We start from the raw sequence: 16,864 nt of genomic DNA, 5'->3' as shown, positions 1-16,864 counted from the left end.
CTTTCCCAGACCTAAATAGTACCAGATCTTGAGCTTTTAAAAATCTGATCTATTAAGAACAACTGATTGGCTGGGTGTGGTGGCTCACACCTGTAGTCCCGGCACTTTGGAAGGCTGAGGCAGGCCAATCACTTGAGCCCAGGAATTCTCTACAAAAGATAAAAAAATTAGCCAGCCATGGTGGCACATGCCTGTTGTCCCAGCTACTCAGGAGGCTAAGGTGGGAGGATCGCTTGCCAGGAAGGCAGAGGCTGCAGTGGGCCATGATCGCACCACTGCATTCCAGCCTGAGCAATAGAGCAAGACCCTGTCTCAAAAAAGAAAAATGGTTCTATATGGATGGAAAATTTGGGGTTGCGGGTGGGAAGAAAATTTATATTAAAAAAGCTTCATATTAGGAATTATTGTTTTCAGCCAGATGCTATGGCTCATGCCTGTAACTCCAGCACATGGGGAGACTGAGGCAGGAGGACTGTTTGAGGCCAGGAGTTTGAGACCATCCTGAGCAATACAGTGAGACCCCATCTCTACAGAAAATTTAAAAAATTAGCCAGGCATGATGGCATGCTCCTATAGTCCCAGCTACTCAGGAGGATGAGGTGGGAGGGTTGCTTGAGCCTGGGAGTTCAAGGCTGCAGTGAGTTATAATCATGCCACTGCTCTCCAGCCTAGGTGACAGAGCAAAGGCCCTGTCTCTAAAAAAACTAAAAAATAAAAATAAAGAATCATTGTTTTCTATTTATCTTGTAATAGTAGATGAGAGAAACTATTTCCTATCTTCCATAATCCAACGACCCCAGATGACAAGATCAGCCTCTTGGGAGATGAAGGAAAACAGGGAGACCATGACTAGGACACTGTCCTCTTGGACATGCAACCAACAGAATTGAGGAATGTCAGGTCTGAAAGACAACCTGATTGTATGGCCCAAATCCTGTGTGTGTGTTTTTCAGGAAACAGGCTTTGAAAAAATTATGCTGAAAAATTATATTTAAAGAGCAACAATTTAAATCACTGACTTTACTATTTCCATATTCTTATTCTTATGAAAAATTAATTTCTCAACTCAATGATTAAAAGACAAGAGCAATAAAAACACAAGACCTCTCTGTAGAGCCAGACCTACTTGGTCCAGTCACAAAGATTACACTAGGTACATTTCCATCCACCATCTGTGTTTGGCATTCTCTTCTCTCTCCAGGAATCCCCTTGCCTTCACCCATCTTTCTTCCTCCGGGTATCACCGATGGGTCTCATTCACACAGACTATGCTAGCTCTTGAGGCTGTAAACCCCCTTAGTTGCTAACCCAATGCTACCTTTCCCAGGGAATGCATAGGTTTCCATCATATACTAGTTAAAGATAAGAAAGTCTTTAAGACCCACACAACTCCTTAATTGTGGTTCTGAATCATGCAATAAGCATAAGGAAGATATTTTTGAATAAAGAGGGCTTTCCTTCTTTTCTCTAATTGCATCATTTAAGCAGCCACCTCCTCCACCTACTTGTAAGACCAACACTGCATCTGTATTTCCTTAAAAGGGAATATTTACCTATTAGACAATGTGCTGCTTTCCACATGGTAAGGTTTTCTTTTTGCTGACCTTGAAGGAGAACGATCCAGAAGTCTCTGGGTTTGAAATGTAGGGTGATTCAAACACTGTTCTGTCAAGTATCTGTCAGCTGGGTCCAACTTCAGTAAATTCTTAGGAAATAAAATTTACGATTGTTAAGAACATTACAAAGTCAAATTTAAGTTCTAATAAAAACCTTATTTTTTCCCTTATAAAAGAAATACACAGTCATTGCAGAATATCAAGTAAACACAGTTCAGGAAATAAAAAAAAAAGACTATCTAAATCACCTATAATCTCATCATCATTTTCCTCTTTGTATATATGATCCCAGCCCTTTTTTGAATATCCTATATACATATTTTCTTTTACAAAATATACACACAGTTTTGTGCCCTGCACTTATCATTAATCAAAATCACTTTTACAATATAATTAAAAAATTTAAAGTATACTTTTAATTAAGCAGATATTCACTTGAAAGAATATACATTCTTAATCTTTCTCTTATCCCCCAGATACCCAGTTCCCTTTTCTGGAGGCAGCCTAGGTTACCAGTTTCTTGGGCATCCTTCCATAGATATTCCCTATACATATCTCTATCTGTTCCTTTTATTTTACCCACATAGTAGTATACACGTAATTGCCTGAATTTAGCTTTCTTCCCACTTGACATAAGATCTTAAGAAATAATTCGGGGCCGGGTGTGTGGTGGCTCACGCCTGTAATCCCAGCACTTTGGGAGGCCGAGGCAGGAGGATCATCTGAGGTCAGGAGTTCGAGACCAGCCTGACCAGCATGGTGAAAACCCGTCTCTACTAAAAATACAAAATTAGCTGGGCGTGGTGGCTCATGCCCGTAATCCCAGCTACTCAGGAGGCTGAGGTAGGAGAATCGCCTGAACCTGGGAGGTGGAGGTTGCAGTGAGCCGAGATCGCGCCATTGCACTCCAGTCTGGACAACAAGAGTGAAACTCTGTCTCAAAAAAAAAAAAAAAATCATTCTGTATCAGCAAAGAGCCTCAAGTCTAATTTTTTGGTTTTAAAGTTTCTTCTTTTACTTTTTTTAAAAGTTTCATAAACTTTTAAGTTCAGTACTTGGAGGGAAAACGTTTTTTAAGACTAAAATAGAGCCAATATAATTACTACCGCTAGTCTTAAGGTTATTAGGGGCTTGAATTAATTCTGGTGACTTGTACCCCCACTAAATTGGCTGACAGGATGAGATGGCCATTTTAGGTACTTACATGTGGACAAAATTAACACGGCAGCTTTAGAGAATGGCAAAGAGAATATTTCTCTTTGAAATATTCAAAGAAGGGATAATTGGTATTTTTCATTTTTCAAATTCATTTTCAAAAAAAGCTAAAAAACAGAAGGAATGATTCTATTTATACAACATTTGATAATAACAAGGCAATACTAATCTTTGGTGACCGAAGTCAGAACTGGTTTCTGAGGGGGGTGGGGTGGCATAAAGCCTGGAAGGGGGCATAAGAAGGCTTCCAGGGTGTTAGTAATTTTCTCTATCTACATCTGGGTAGAGTTACACTAATATGTTTACATTATAAAAAGTAACTGACATATAGATATAATTTGCGCACCTTCTGAAAGGACATGTCAATAAAAATATTTACTTAAAGAAATCTGATGGTAAACGTATTAAATAAATAGGAATTTGAATGTTTAACTTCTAAACTGGCAGAAGTACAGGATGATTTGGGTAATCTTTCTACTTTTATTTGTGCTAGCTTTTAATCAGGTACCACACTGATGCTTGGCAATTATATTTGGTAATGATTTAACAAAAACATTCAATTATTTTTAACTAAAGAAAGATGAAAGGCAGAAAACATGAAATTGTATTTAATTCCATGTTCCTACTTTATTCTATTCACATTTTAGAAGTTACCAAATTACTGAGGTCCCAATCCATGAGGACTGACTGTGTGAAAAAGTGTATTGACAAAACCTACCTGATTTAAGTCATAATTTATGCCTAATTAAACAAAAGGTTTTGAGGGTTCTTTTTTGCCAGTAGCATTTCTCAATCTGCATTCAGAAGAACACTAGAGCTTTAGAGTTTTATAAAAAACAGTATTCAGTATTTAATTAAATTTGGAAAATATTGGGTAAGACAGAAATGCTTCTTTATTGTGATATTTCTGAAAGCCTTTATAGATTAATGAATATTGTGCATCTCTACAAAAGGTTGTATGGTATGTGGCCTTTCCGAAACGTCACACCCTCCTCCCCCACCTCCACCCCCACACCTATGTACACTATGTTCCCTGGAACACAGATTAACATAGTTTAAAGCACGGCAAAGTTCTGAGAATGCCACTCAGAAATTTCCGACTGTGCTAAGTATGCCTTTTAAAGGCTCTATGCACAGTGTAACCTCTACTGATTTTGACAGTTGACTGACTGGGCATAAAATAAAATTGATCCATTAATAAGTGTTCTTTGAAGGTCTACTATCAAACAACCAACACTTGCTTATGCACTTCTGGCTGCAGTAAGCTGGAGAAATATGAAAAACAGTTCCCACTCAAGGAGCCAACTGTCAACTGGAGAAAAAAAAAAAAACTTGAATAAAGAAATTTGAGAATGCTTTTAGAGTATAGAGCAGGAAGCCTTCCGGACAGGGAGGGTAGCATAAGGAAGAACACTCAGGCCACAGCATTAGCAATGATCCTGATACGTCTAAAGTAGAGCCAGAAAGAGTCTGGGAGAGAAGAGGCCAAGTTAGAAAAAGAGAAAAATTAGATTCACTGATCAAATCTGTGTAGGCGATGGGAGGCTTCAAATACCATTTCAGAAAAAATTGTTGAATTTCTTCTTTCAACATTGATTTTAAGATTTGTTTTAAAACCTTATGCTTGAACAGCTCTTGCGTGCTAACAGATTTTTATTATTCTGTCCATTTTAAGAATGTCATTTAGGGATCTCATGATTCTGTCTAGATGGACTGTGACAATACCAGATCCCATTGTAATTTCAAATAAGTTACATGCCTTTTAATATGACATAGTTCCCCATTATTTGCCATTCCACATCTCCTAAAATTTCATTCATAAAAGCAGGCTATGGTCACATGTAGACACAAAAGAATCCACAAACCAAAAGACATTTTATAAAGATAACATCAATTTGCCTTACCTTCATTAGGTCAAGTAGAACACTATTCAAAATTCCAAGGTATCTTCTTTCCAAGGACTGAGGATGGTTAACAGCTGGAAACTGTGAGACACACACAAAGGGAATGTTAACATTTGGGGAAGGACATGTGTGTGCACGTGCTTGTGTGTGTTGCAGAAGGGAGCAGATAAGCAAAAATGCCAATCTCAGTCAAATTCATACTTATATATTACTTTTGTTGTCTATGTATTTTTTTTGTTTGTTTTTGAGACGGAGTTTCGTGCTGTTGCCCAGGCTGGAATGCAATGGTGCGATCTGGGCTCACTGCAACCTCTGCCTCCCGGGTTCATACGATTCTCCTGCTTTAGCCTCCTGAGTAGCTGGGATTACAGGCACCTGCCACCATGCCCGGCTAATTTTTTGTATTTTTAGTAGAGATGGGGTTTCACTATGTTGGCCAGGCTGGCCTCGAACTCCTGACCTTGTGATCTGCCCGCCTCAGCCTCCCAAAGTGCTGGGATTACAGGCATGAGCCACCACACCCAGCCGTCTATGTATTTTTATATGGATTAATACGACTGGGTGTCAAATAATAGGAAAACTCACAGGTAAAAGATGATACTTAAATCTAGGCAGACAATACTAAGGCATGTGAAACAAACTAAAATATAAAAATTTGAACTAATTATGTAGTAAAATAGAATATCATCTGATTATAAACAATTCAGTTCTAATACAGTGTATACATAATTTGTCTGCTTATACACATGATTCTTAATTACTGATAGTAATGGAGAGTCTAGCAGAAAGGATATGATAAGACATCAGATAGAATCCTTATAGCTTTTTAACAACAACATACCATTTACTTTTGAAAACATAGAAGTAAAAATAGAGAAAAAGTAAGTGGCCAGTACCTAAAAGGTCACAGAAGTAGAGAGTGAATTCAGACACACATTCTGTCATCGCTTTTAATATGCTCTTATAATGACCTGTTTTCAAATTCTTCCTTTTTTAAAGTTGGAACCGAAGACAAACAGATTCCTAGATTAATAAATGCATTTTTAAATAAAATGAGGGGAAGGGGTCAAGTTTATTTAGATGTGCTTTTTGTTCTTTCCTCTGCGAACTCACATTCTGCAATATCTAGTGGATGTTAAAGTATTGCGTAATATGACCGGCAGAGCCCAATGCCATGTACTCCCTCCCAAATGTCAGGGCTAGTCTGCTTCCACACGTTACTTCCTCTATACCAACATACAAGCATTTCTAAGTACCGAAATCCCTAAACATGCTAAATAAGTAAATGGGAGGACTAATTATATAGTAAAATTTCAAACAAGATATTTAAGGAGTGATTATGACATCATCTCCACACCATGCTCTGGATAGCAGGAGACAAAAAATACAGGTAAGACCCAAACCCTGCTCTTGAGGAATCTGCTGTCTGGTTGGGAAAGCAATCAATGTTAAACTGTGCAACCATAAATTCTAATTGAAGCTCAGAGAAAGGAAAGACCAAGATGGTTTATGGCTGTGGAAGAAAGAACTCATAGGTAATATCTGAACTGGGTTTTGAAAAATATGAAAAATGTGAAGACAGAGAAAAGTAGGACAGCACCTTCTAGATTGAGGAGTAGAAGGAATAACATGAACTCAATACAGATGCACAGGCAATAACCTAAAACTGATTTCTGAGGGAAGTGATGTTATGCGAGGCATTTTGGATATATTATTCTTATTTTAGAGATGAAGAAGGTGACAATCAGAAAGTTCAAATAACTGGTTCAAGGCAAGTTACATAATTAAACAGCAGTAGAACTAGTATTTGCACCCAGTCTTGTGATCCAAACCCACACTCTTTCTAAACCTAGGAGCCTCTCCTAAGGGAAGTACAGAGGTTCCCTTTGATGTTACTGGAGCATTAAATATCAGCCCAAAGAGAAAGACACCTACCATGCTGTGATAAAAGACCCTATACCAGTATATGTTAATATTTTGCGTATGAGGTCTATCTTATGCTACCAGATACCCCCTTATTTTTTCTAGGAGTGAAATTTCATTGATAAGAAAATTAATGCTGAAAGTCAAAAGGTATTACAAATATTATAATAAAAAATGACCAAGCAAACTCCTAACTTCAAAGAATTAATTTACATGCGTTTGAATGAGACCTACCATTCTAATATGAAATAATTCAACAAATAGCCAAAACTCATGCATAGAAGTTTAAAGTATATCTCAATCAGTCTTGTCTCTTCCTGAATCACTTGGCCAATCCAATCCAATCCAATGCAATGAGAATGCCTCTTTGCTGAGCACTATGTGTGAGGTTCTGGTCTAGACATTTTACAAATAATATTTCATCTTTACACCAATCCAATCAGGCAGTCTTTTGGTTATCATCATTTTACATGAGAAGAAACAGAGGCACAGGATGGTGAAATAACTTCCTGGCATCATTCAAAATAGTAAATATGGAGCCAGGCCCTGAACCCCAGCAGTCTAACTCCAGAGCCTAGGCCCTATACTATGGGGCATCAATTGTTACTTTATCCCAATAATGCAAACCACTATAGCAACATCTTGTAGATTTTCCTGTCTCTACACAACTAAATCCAAATGCACATCACACTGGACTGGTTACTGGTGAGTCCATGGTGCACGGGAGACGCAGTTTACATGTCCCATGTACTTAGCTATCTGTCATAGACATTTTCAAATAACTTCATGAAAGAAAATTTCTCTCTCAAAAGATATTGTCAAGCCTCCAAAGAGATTAAACTAATTTAGTTAAAACACCACAAACACTTTCAGACTAAAATGTAAAGTATTAAGGTTTATAAAAGTCAAAGTGTGATGGAGGCAGCAATTTCCCTGAAGGATGTTTGTAAGCAGCATTATCACACGCTGTCTAGAATTTTATAGACAATATTGTTTAGGGAAGAAGACTATGAACAAACAGGACCACAGACAAACGAGAAAGAGATATCCTTTGTGTGGCCTATCTAATCCAAATGCTCCTCGTTCTTCAATATCCATTTCAAATGTCAAATGCTTCATAAAGCATTCTCTAATGAATCCCCAATGATGATTTCTAACTTTCCAGAATATTTGACACTCTCATGGTCTAAACCATATGGAGATACATTAGAAAACCGTACAATGAGGTAAACAATGCAGTACTTTATTATATACCACGCTTTCTTATAAATTGTATTGTTTTCTAATTATTTCATGGATGAAAGTCTTAATTCTTCAGCTAGTTTGTAAGTTATTAAGGCCAAGCAGCATGTCAGATCTGTTTATACTCTCTTCAGAGAATCCAGCATAGAGCCTCATTAACCAGGCCAAGAACAAGTCAGCCAGCAAACCAGACTTAATGTTCCAGCAGTTAATGTTAAAATCCTGAGGTCAAATATTTAATCATTCAACACTATTCAGCCTAGCAGGCACTATTCTAGGTGTGCTGCAAATATAATGGTGAACATAACAGTTCACATATTTGCAAACAGCTACTTAAAGGAGAATGCAATGGGTGCTACAAAAGAGATATAACCAGAGTGTTATAAGGTCACCAGTTTCCTCTCGAATAGTCTAGAAGGTCTTCACGGAGGGAGGACATTTGGCCTGAGTCTAGGGGAGGAAGGAGGAGGAGAAGAAAGAGGGGTGAGTGTTGGGAGCATTATAGAGATGGAAATGCAGACTATAAAAGCAATATGTCAAGGAAATGGAGAGAGGTTCAATGTGGCCAAAGAGCACAAACTGGGCCAGCGGGGAGGCAGAAATGAAGCTGGAGAACTAAGAAGGGGTTTTTAAAGCTACCTTAAAGAGTTTAAACTTTATCAGTAACCTTGTAGAGGTTTCTAAACAAAAAAGAGAATTGTGTGGTTTGAGAAATGTGAGAAGGCTAAAGTGAAAAGAGAAAGATTGGGGGAACTATTTGGGGGTGGTGGTCAAAGGTGAGGTAAAGGTAAAAGGGTAAAAGAAGCATGAGAGATGGAGAGAAAAGAAATACAGTTGAGCTTGAATGCTGATGCCACAGACTGGTTAATCACTTCTCAGATATGTAGTGAGTACTTACTGGATATGGTAGTTTCTGTGTTAAATGCTGGAAACACATCTGTGATGTGATAAAACAGTTGATTTCTGCCCTTGAGAAACTTATATTCTAGTGTGGGAGGACTAGATAGTTAACAATTAACAAGTAAAGAAACAGACAAAATAATTCCATACTGTGGTAAGTTCTATGATAGAAAAAGGATGCTGTGGGAGAGAAAGACTAGGATGGAGGTGAGGGTGGTACGTTGGGTGGCCAGAGAAAGGGGCACTCTTTGAGATTGACAGAATGAGAAGGGATCACACGAGGGAAGCACCTTGCGAGGAGAAGCAGCCATGGGTCCCAAGTTGATGAAAGTGGAAAAACCCTGGAATGTTTATGGAAGCCAAGAACAAAAAAGGTAAGTGTGCTGAGAATCTGGAGAATGGGGGGAATGGAGATAGGTACGAGATGAGGTCAGGCAAGGTCTCATAGGCTACAGCAAGGAGTTTAGATTGATTCTCAGTGAAAATGCAATTCATTAATTATGACTAACTTTATTTCTGAGTATAATAGATTTTTCTTTCTTCTAGACTGGGGACAAGTCCTATTTATTGTCATATTTCCAACACCTAGTATGACAAATGTTCAAAAATGTTGAGCTAACCTGCTGAACCACATATGCTGTTGGCGCCCCAATTACTGGTCATAGCTGGCAAATTTCTGGCTTACAACAGCAAAAATAAAAGGAGAAACAACAAACTTGCCTGAGGTAACTCAGACAGATGTGAAAGGCTGACAAAAAGCAGGAGATAAAAGAGATACTGGCATGCCTCTGTCCATTCATTTCGCTCACATTCTCTGAGCCTAGAAGGATCTGGACGGTTGGGCACTTAGGTTTGAGCAGTGGTGGTCTCTAAAGGGAAATTAACTGGGGGCTAGAAAGCCAAAAGAAAAAAACAAAGTGCTTTGTAAATGGCAAGGTAACATGGTTTGAGAATTATGCATTTCAGAGAAAGGAAAGAAATGGTGGGGAGATTATTTTATAGTTCCCACAATGACCAGCAATTGCCATGCTGGCCCAAAAAAGTGGCTGAAGATGGATTAAAGACTTAATTTTAGACCTAAAACCATAAAAACCCTAGAAGAAAACCTAGGCAATACTATTCAGGACACAGGCATGGGCAAGGACTTCATGACTAAAACACCAAAAGCAATGGCAACAAAAGCCAAAATTGACAAATGGGATCTAATTAAACTAAAGAGCTTCTGCACAGCAAAAAAAAAACTACCATCAGAGTGAACAGGCAACCTACAGAATGGGAGAAAATTTTTACAATCTACTCATCTGACAAAGGGCTCATATCCAGAATCTATAAAGAACTTAAACAAATTTACAGGAAAAAATCAAACAACCCCATCAAAAAGTGGGCAAAGGATATGAACAGACACTTCTCAAAAGAAGACATTTATGCAACCAACAGACACATGAAAAAATGCTCATCATCACTGGCCATCAGAGAAATGCAAATCAAAACCACAATGAGATACCATCTCACACCAGTTAGAATGGCGATCATTAAAAAGTCAGGAAACAACAGGTGCTGGAGAGGATGTGGAGAAATAGGAACACTTTTACACTGTTGGTGGGACTGTAAACTAGTTCAACCATTGTGGAAGACAGTGTGGTGATTCCTCAAGGATCTAGAACTAGAAATACCATTTGACCCAGCCATCCCATTACCGGGTATATAAAGGATTATAAATCATGCTGCTATAAAGACACATGCACATGTATGTTTACTGCAGCACTATTCACAATAGCAAAGACTTGGAACCAACCCAAATGTCCATCAATGATAGACTGGATTAAGAAAATGTGGCACATATACACCATGGAATACTATGCAGCCATAAAAAAGGATGAGTTCATGTCCTTTGTAGGGACATGGATGAAGCTAGAAACCATCATTCTCCGCAAACTATCGCAAGGACAGAAAACCAAACACTGCATGTTCTCACTCATAGGTGGGAATTGAACAATGAGAACACTTGGACACAGGATGGGGAACATCACACACTGGGGCCTGTCGTGGGGTGGGGGGAGGGGGGAAAAATAGCATTAGGAGATATACCTAATGTAAATTACAAGTTAATGGGTACAGCACACCAACACACCAACACGGCACATGTATACATATGTAACAAACCTGCATGTTGTGCACATGTACCCTAGAACTTAAAGTATAATAAAAAAAAAACTGGCTGAAAAAAAGTTGTTTTTAGGGTAGGTGGAAGAAGTAGCCTATAACTCACTGGGCACTCTAATAAGGTGACTCCTCCTCATTTGGGGAAAGTTTATACTTTCTAAGACACTATTTCACATATTCTCAGAAAAGTTTTGTACAAAGTTGTTAAGTCTAGGAAAAGCTGCCCAAGACAATACACTAGTTGTTGTTGTTGTTGTTTTTGAGACAGAGTCTCACTCTGTCACCCAGGCTGGAGTGCAGTGGCATGATCTCGGCTCACTGCAACCTCTGCCTCTTGGGTTCAAGCAATTCTCCTGCCTCTACGTCCCGAGTAGCTGGGACTACAGGTGTGCGCCTCCATGCCCGGCTAACTTTTGTATTTTTTGTAGAGATGGGGTTTCACAAAGTTGGCCAGGCTGGTCTCGAACTCCTGGCCTTAAGTGATCCACCCAACTTGGCCTCCTAAAGTGCTGGGATTACAGGAATGAGCCACCATGTATGGTCCCAAGACAATACACTAATTTGAAAAGAAGATTTGATGTTTCACCGTCAGTGGACCAGAAACATCTACTAAAACAAGAACCTTCAAATCTGGGGAATCCAAGTTTTCAGGGCTCTCCTCAAATCACTACAAATATGTTTGCTCAACATTCATACATTTGGTATATTTGGGGGATGCTTAATATTTTGGATAAAGAAACAATCTAAGATAACCAAAGTTTAGTGTATAAAAATGTACACACTAAAAAAGATTTTGAAAAACTGGAACTTAAAAATTAGAAAAAAGATTAGAATTTGAATTCTAACCACTTTTTAAATTCACAAGTACTATTAAAAAATTCGGAAATAAAATATTATAATAGGGATTATAAACACTGTAATGGGAAAGGAAATAGTATTCAAAGGATAGTTTAGCATTCCATTGTGCAATGAACAATGACTCAAATACTGCAGTATTGATTCCATTTTGGGTTTCAGCAAAACCTCTTACCCGGAGCCCATGGAAGCGAGGATTACTGTAGAAAAGCTTCATCTGCTCAGATGGAAGTGGTCCTAGCACCTTCTGAATAGTAAAAAGTTGGTCAATTTCACTTTCTCCAGGAAATAAAGGCTGTCCATCGCTAAGCTCCCCAAGAATACAGCCCACCGACCACATGTCTACGGACTTTCCATAGGGAGCGCTGAAAAATAAAGGAAGAGATTGTTTTGGCAACTGAAAAAATATAATGTTTTGATAATTTCCAAATTATTGTGAACAAATTTATAATGTGCAGCACACTTGTATATTTATGAAATTAAAAAGTTCCATGTGAAAAGAAGGCTGAAAAGCAAATCATCAGAACACAAGCGAATAAACCTAGGCTAATAAAGCCATCAATTTAATAACAATTTAGTTAGTATACACTAATTTGAAATTTATTCACATAAATAGATATAAATATATATCTTAAACGTGAATGGCTTAATAAACCCTAATACAGTATACATATCTGGCAAGTAACACCTCACTTGGGGAATGAAATGCTTCCAAATAATTGTATTTTCTAAGACAAATAATTATCCTTTAGCTCTCTAAATGTCAAAAAGATACATCTTATCCATTTTATGAGTTCAATCTATTAAAATTTACTATGTACTGACTTATGTGTTTCCTTAACACTGAATATTATTTAACCTTCCATTACTCAGCATCACAGTTTCTGATGACTAAGATTGTGCTAAGATCTACTATATTATTTATTTGAATATAATATATGTAACCTATGTATATAGAGCTTTATGGCAGCTATTTCCCTCAAAACATTTTCCAATTCACTTAGGGGTTTATAGCTTCTTCTAGGGTGTGAGTTTACCAGAGGGCTTTAGGAGTGTTGCTGTTATTAATAAATGGAGGTTGTATATGAAAATCTAGGTATCCTCAAAACAGCTTTATATCTAGAGGGTTAAATTTATAGCAAATTAAGAAACCACACACACACGCGTGCATGCTCACACACATTTCCAACATAAATAATCCAAGCTTTAAGAAGGGAAAGCCAAAAGAAAATATCTGAAAAAGAATATGGAAAGAAATTTTGGAATGCTAAAATGATATAGTAGTGAAACTTTTAAATCAAAGGACTGTTAACATTATACAGAACAAACTTCTAGGATAACAAATCATTGCAATAATAAGTCAATATTTCATTTATCTCATTTCCTTCCCATATCAACCTAAGAACCACACAAGGAAACTTCATTTAGATCTTTTTGGTAAGTTTGTTGGGCAGGGCAAGATACTGATCTTTCTTTCGTGTCTGTTTGAGAAAGAGAAAATTTGTTCCATAGTGCTAGATGGAGAAACTTATGGAAAATTTCCACATACTCACTACAAGCTATTTTTCTTCTGTCATCTGATTTGAATAATTTATGCAGCTGGAATGATTCTGAATGTCAAGGACAAAGCCTTGAGAATATATAAAATTTAAATTCTTAATGTATAACCAAATACCTGATTTCAAAAGGATTTTTACAAATACGGCTCTCCAACTAGTACTTGACAATCACTTAATTAGCAATATTCATTTTAGCACTAATTTAGTTACATTGTCCCCATACTTTTAGCAGCTACCACACATCTCTAAACATAACTCCAGTTTTTCTACAGGTATTATTAAGCAGCAAATACTCTCTGAAGACTCACAATAAGGCTGTCCTCAAAATAAACTTTTTGGGGCCATGTTACAGACACCACCATATTATAACAAGCCCTTCTACTACACTTGAGTCCTCAGATGGGGTTCTAAGAATGATCTACTTCATACTCATTTCTCCATTAGTAAAGTGTCCAGTAAATTCAATTCTCCCAAAAGAAAATGGACTATGCATCCCAATGAGTCCAAAAGGTACATGGAAGAAATATAGACAAACACAAAGAAAATCAATCCTAATTCTAAGATTAAAAATTAGCATAAAAACTCTAAACTCTGCCTACACAATGGAAGAGATAATAAAGTGACTAAGCATCTTTGGTTTTCAGGATAAAGCAAGCTTTTGATTTTAAAAAAATAGTAAAGCTTTCAAAAACTAATGTCAATGATTCTTACATGCTTTAGGTCAGCAATGAATCAAGAATTACTACTAGACGGTTGGTAGACACTGGAAAATAAGTAGTTAATATCAAAATAAACCCTCAGTGAGTAACTTAAACATGTCATCATGCTCTTCAGAAAAAAAATCCAGAAACTTATATTGCTATTATATAAAAAGCATTTTTAAAAATTAAATTCCTCATGTCCCCCAGATACACGTATGCACGCTAAATTAAAGAAATATAATTTGCGCACTTGTCATCATTATATCTAATTTTATTTGTGGAGTATAAATTGTCTGTTTTTGGGTGGTCCCAAAGAAGGAAATACAATCTAGGGAAAATAATCCTACAACTAGGGTAGGTAGAGAATTATTAATGAGAACTACAGGCTCATTCTTAGGCTTTAAAGTTAAAATGTACTAAAAAGAAAAGAACCTTATCAGAAGACCTTTTTCTGGTGTTAACAGATGAATGAAAGAGCATTGAAAGTTAAAGGGTGGCCACAAAGTAGATGAATGTAGAGATGTTACTGAGAAAATCACCAATGCAGTGCTAGTTTGAATAGCCATTTATCATCAAACAGGATTTACACTGTTCAGAACAAAAATGGCAATTGGTTCATTTTTTTGTTTTTTGGGGTTTTTTTGTGTGTGTGTGATGGAGTCTTGCTCTGATGCCCAGGTTGGAGTGCAGTGGTGGGATATCAGCTCACTGCAACCTCTGCCTCCTGGACTCAAGTGACTCTCCTGCCTTAGCCTCCCAAGTAGATGGGATTACAGGCAGGTATCACCATGCCTAGCTAATTTTTGTATTTTTTTGTAGAGACCGGGTTTCACCATGTTGCCCGGGCTGGTCTTGACTCCTGAGCTCAAGCGATCTGCTGGCTTTGGCCTCCCAAAGTGCTGGGATTACAGACGTGAGCCACTGTGCTCAGTCTGGTTCAATATCTACTCTATGTACCTGGCAAAGTGGTTGGACATAAGAGATACTTGATAAGTATTTGATGAATTAATAAATGAACAAATAGATAAGCCAGAATGTCAAACTGTGTGGATACTCACATTCTTAATGTGGAAGTTTATTAGCAAAGATGGCTACAATTAATTTCTTCCATTTCCATACATATACCATTTTATAATATGGCTCTGCCACTTGCCCCATCAAGAGGTGGAATTTATTTCTCCATAGCATGAATTAGGGGTTGGTCATGTAACATGCTTTGGCCAATGAGGCAAAAGCCATACAAAAAAAGGCTTGAAAGCTACTGTTGCTTTGGGGCTTACCCTCTTATAGCACAGAATTCTCCAACTATCACACTTAGAAACTTGGAATAGCTTACTGGAGGATAAGTTTCCAGGGATCAGAGACGGTCTGATCCAGCTGAGACCCCTAAACTAACCAGCTCCCAGATGACCTACCAGCTGACTATAACTTCATGAGTGACTCCAAGAGAGACCAGTAGAAGAACCACCCAGCTGAACTCAAACTGGTGATTCCCCCACACCCAGAATTGTGAGCAAACAAAAAAGTGCTTGTTTCATACCATTAAGTTTTAGGTAGTTTGTTATACTGCAATATGTAACTGACACATTTAATTAACTTAAGTTCTTATTTTCCATAGATGAACTCAAAGCAAATGACAATAGAATCAGCAGATGTGGAAATGTCATTCTATTTTGGGATGGTAACTCACCCAAGTAAGAGTTCTGGGGACCGATACCATCTGGTGGCAACGTACTCTGTGTAATTAGCATTATTGCCTTCTGACAGATTACGAGCAAAACCTGAAAGATAGTAAAGTCCAAAGTTGTAACTTTGAAAAAGAAATAATAATTCATGTTGGCAAAATATTTCAGCGCTAGTAATACTTTAAACAACATCAAAAGAATGTAATGACTGTTCTTGCATGGGCTATTTATTAATAATATCCTTGTTATCTTAAAAAGTTAGTAGAGTGTTCCATGTCAATTGAAAGACATACAATGTATTCACTACAAAACCAGTCTCTTCACTATGCTAAAGAAAACCGTGTTTTCGAAGTCATCCCATGCTTTTATAATTATTCAGAGCATACTTTTAAATCAGCTCTCCCAATAAATGCAAACCTTAGGAAAAAAATGAAATAAAGTCCCCACAAAAGCTAGAAATCAAAATCAAAGTCAAACTAGCATATTGTAGACAGTCATTAATTTTGCTATGTGGCACTTACACAGTATTTGCATATGTACTGTTGCTGAGCAATTCTAGCCTTTACATGAACAGTGACGGAAACAAAGCAGGCCAAAATTACTATCATCTCCTAATGACTGAGCATATTAGGGGTATCTTAGTTACCAATTACAGACTCTACCACTACTTTTACCCCCACCCTTTGAAAAGGTTTTAGGGCTACTGCAAAGCCACAAAATAAGGTAGGAGGATAAGTTAATCACCCATCTAACTCACCAAACACAACATAGGTTCACTATGAATAGTCATAGAGAATCAGAACATTAAAATTAAGAGTAAAAATAAGGTGTACGTCAGTTTTGAGACATGGAAAATAGCGTTTCTTAAAATGAAACGGTAAAAAATAAAAACAATCCCAGCATAAAACAAAACCCCTAACTTCAGATAATCAATGTTTCTTCATAAGACACGCTTTGAAGAAATATTTGTATTTTTGAATGGGGTTCTTCAAGTCAGACCAAGGAGTGCGTACTCTGGGAGGGGAAGCAATTAGGAAGTCCTTGCTAGGGATACACAGGACACAGGATACCGCATGTGGTGCTGCCAGGAGGAACTTCCTG

The 16,864-nt window shown here is 37.5% G+C and overlaps 1 protein-coding gene across 4 annotated transcripts in view; it reads right to left on the bottom strand.

The window, feature by feature from the left end:
- The window catches only part of CDKL5 (cyclin dependent kinase like 5), a 227,464-nt gene that overhangs the window by 53,653 nt on the left and 156,947 nt on the right, over positions 1-16,864 (bottom strand). For 3 of the 4 annotated variants that reach the window (XM_054471950.2, XM_054471949.1, XM_054471951.1), the window contains 4 exons: positions 15,769-15,859; positions 11,994-12,183; positions 4,736-4,816; positions 1,554-1,705 (listed from right to left, as the gene is read on the bottom strand). In XM_054471950.2, the coding sequence (XP_054327925.1) occupies positions 1,554-1,705; positions 4,736-4,816; positions 11,994-12,183; positions 15,769-15,859 (514 nt within the window). The remainder of the gene's footprint in view (positions 1-1,553; positions 1,706-4,735; positions 4,817-11,993; positions 12,184-15,768; positions 15,860-16,864) is intronic. The other variant, XM_054471952.1, reaches the window with a different exon arrangement.

Source organism: Pongo pygmaeus, chromosome X (genome assembly GCF_028885625.2).
Source record: "Pongo pygmaeus isolate AG05252 chromosome X, NHGRI_mPonPyg2-v2.0_pri, whole genome shotgun sequence".
NCBI classification, from domain to species: Eukaryota; Metazoa; Chordata; class Mammalia; order Primates; family Hominidae; genus Pongo; species Pongo pygmaeus.
This window is presented reverse-complemented; position numbering and strand designations above follow the sequence as displayed.